This window comes from Numenius arquata, chromosome 10 (genome assembly GCF_964106895.1).
Source record: "Numenius arquata chromosome 10, bNumArq3.hap1.1, whole genome shotgun sequence".
In the NCBI taxonomy this organism is placed as follows: domain Eukaryota; kingdom Metazoa; phylum Chordata; class Aves; order Charadriiformes; family Scolopacidae; genus Numenius; species Numenius arquata.
In genome coordinates, this window is record NC_133585.1 from 18,184,804 (window position 1) to 18,186,119 (window position 1,316).

The 1,316-nt window shown below is 71.7% G+C and overlaps 1 protein-coding gene across 1 annotated transcript; it reads left to right on the forward strand.

The window, feature by feature from the left end:
* Positions 1 to 491: 491 nt before the first annotated feature.
* On the forward strand, positions 492 to 1,040 carry NEUROG3 (neurogenin 3). The gene has a single exon (XM_074155126.1). It carries the CDS (start codon positions 492 to 494, stop codon positions 1,038 to 1,040), a length of 549 nt encoding a protein of 182 aa, XP_074011227.1.
* The last annotated feature ends 276 nt before the right edge of the window (positions 1,041 to 1,316 follow it).

The following is a 1,316-nucleotide window of genomic DNA, read 5'->3' on the forward strand; positions in this document are numbered from 1 at the left end:
GGGTCCCGCCCCGAGGGAGGGCGGGCGGGGACCGGGACGGGCCTGGGGGGGGGGGGGGGGGGGGCGAGGGGACGGGCGGGGGCGGGGGGTCCCGACGCGGCGTGGGAGCCGGTGGGGTCTCTGGCGGCGGGGCCGGGGCAGCGGGCGGTGCCGGTCCCGGCACGCTCCAGCCGGGCTGATAAGATAAAAGCGTGCCAAGGGGTGGGTGCGGGCGGGGGGGGCGCACACGCCGCCCGGCCGGGAAATCCCCATTGTCTGCCGGCCCTATATATATAGGGGCTTAACGGCAGTCGTGTGCCGGCCGCGCACTCCACCTTTCTCTCCCGCACTCCAGGGAAAGCGGGGAGGGGGGAAACGGCGGGGGGCGGGCAGCTGGAGCAAAAGCCGCTCTCCTGCCCCCGCAGCCTCGCCGGGGCTCAGCAGGTACAGCCGCCGGGGAGAGGGCTCCCCCGGGGCCGGCCACCGCGCCGCTCCCCGCCGGGTTTTGCAGGATGGCCCCGCAGAGCGACCGCTCGCCGGGTGAAGGGCAGCCCTATTTCGGCGGCGCCGAGGACCTCCCTTCGGCGGCCAGCGGCGGCTCGGCGGGCAGCCGGGGCGCCTCGCCGGCCCGCAGCGCCCTGGCCCCGCGGGAGGCTGCGGCCCGCAGGAAGGGGAAAGCGCGGCGGGGCCGTGGCAAGGCGAGGAGCGAGGGGCTGCTCAGCAAGCAGAAGAGGAGCCGGCGTATGAAGGCCAACGACCGGGAGAGGAACCGCATGCACCACCTCAACTCCGCCCTGGACGCGCTCCGCAGCGTCCTGCCCACCTTCCCCGACGACGCCAAGCTCACCAAGATCGAGACGCTCCGCTTCGCCCACAACTACATCTGGGCGCTCACCCAGAGCCTCCGCCTGGCCGAGCAGGGTCTGCCCGAGCCCCCCACCCCGCCGCCCCCCCCTGCCGCCGCCGGTTCCCCCCCCGGCCCCTGGGACTCGCCCTGCCCCGCAGCCCCGCCGCCCGCTGCCCTGCGCCGCGGTCCCGCCGCCTTCCCCGCCTTCCTCTGAGTCCGCCGCTGCTCTCCCCTGGCTTTTGGCCTTCAAATAGCCGGCGGAGCGGAGGGAGGGGGCTCCCCGCGCTGGGCGCCGGGGGGCGGTGGGCGCCCGCTCCCCTCCCGCCCCCCCGTCCCGCTCGGCTGAAGAGCAGCGGGAGCGGGCGGACAAAAAAAAAAAAGAATAATGATCACGGTTTTGTACTCGGAAACGGTAAATTATATTAATTTGTCGCTATCGGTATTTATTGATTATATTTCGTAACAAATATATATTTTGTATATAAGAGTA

Excerpts from the sequence above, each read along its gene's own strand:
- NEUROG3 (XM_074155126.1), top strand. The coding sequence starts at position 492 with ATGGCCCCGCAGAGCGACCGCTCGCCGGGTGAAGGGCAGCCCTATTTC.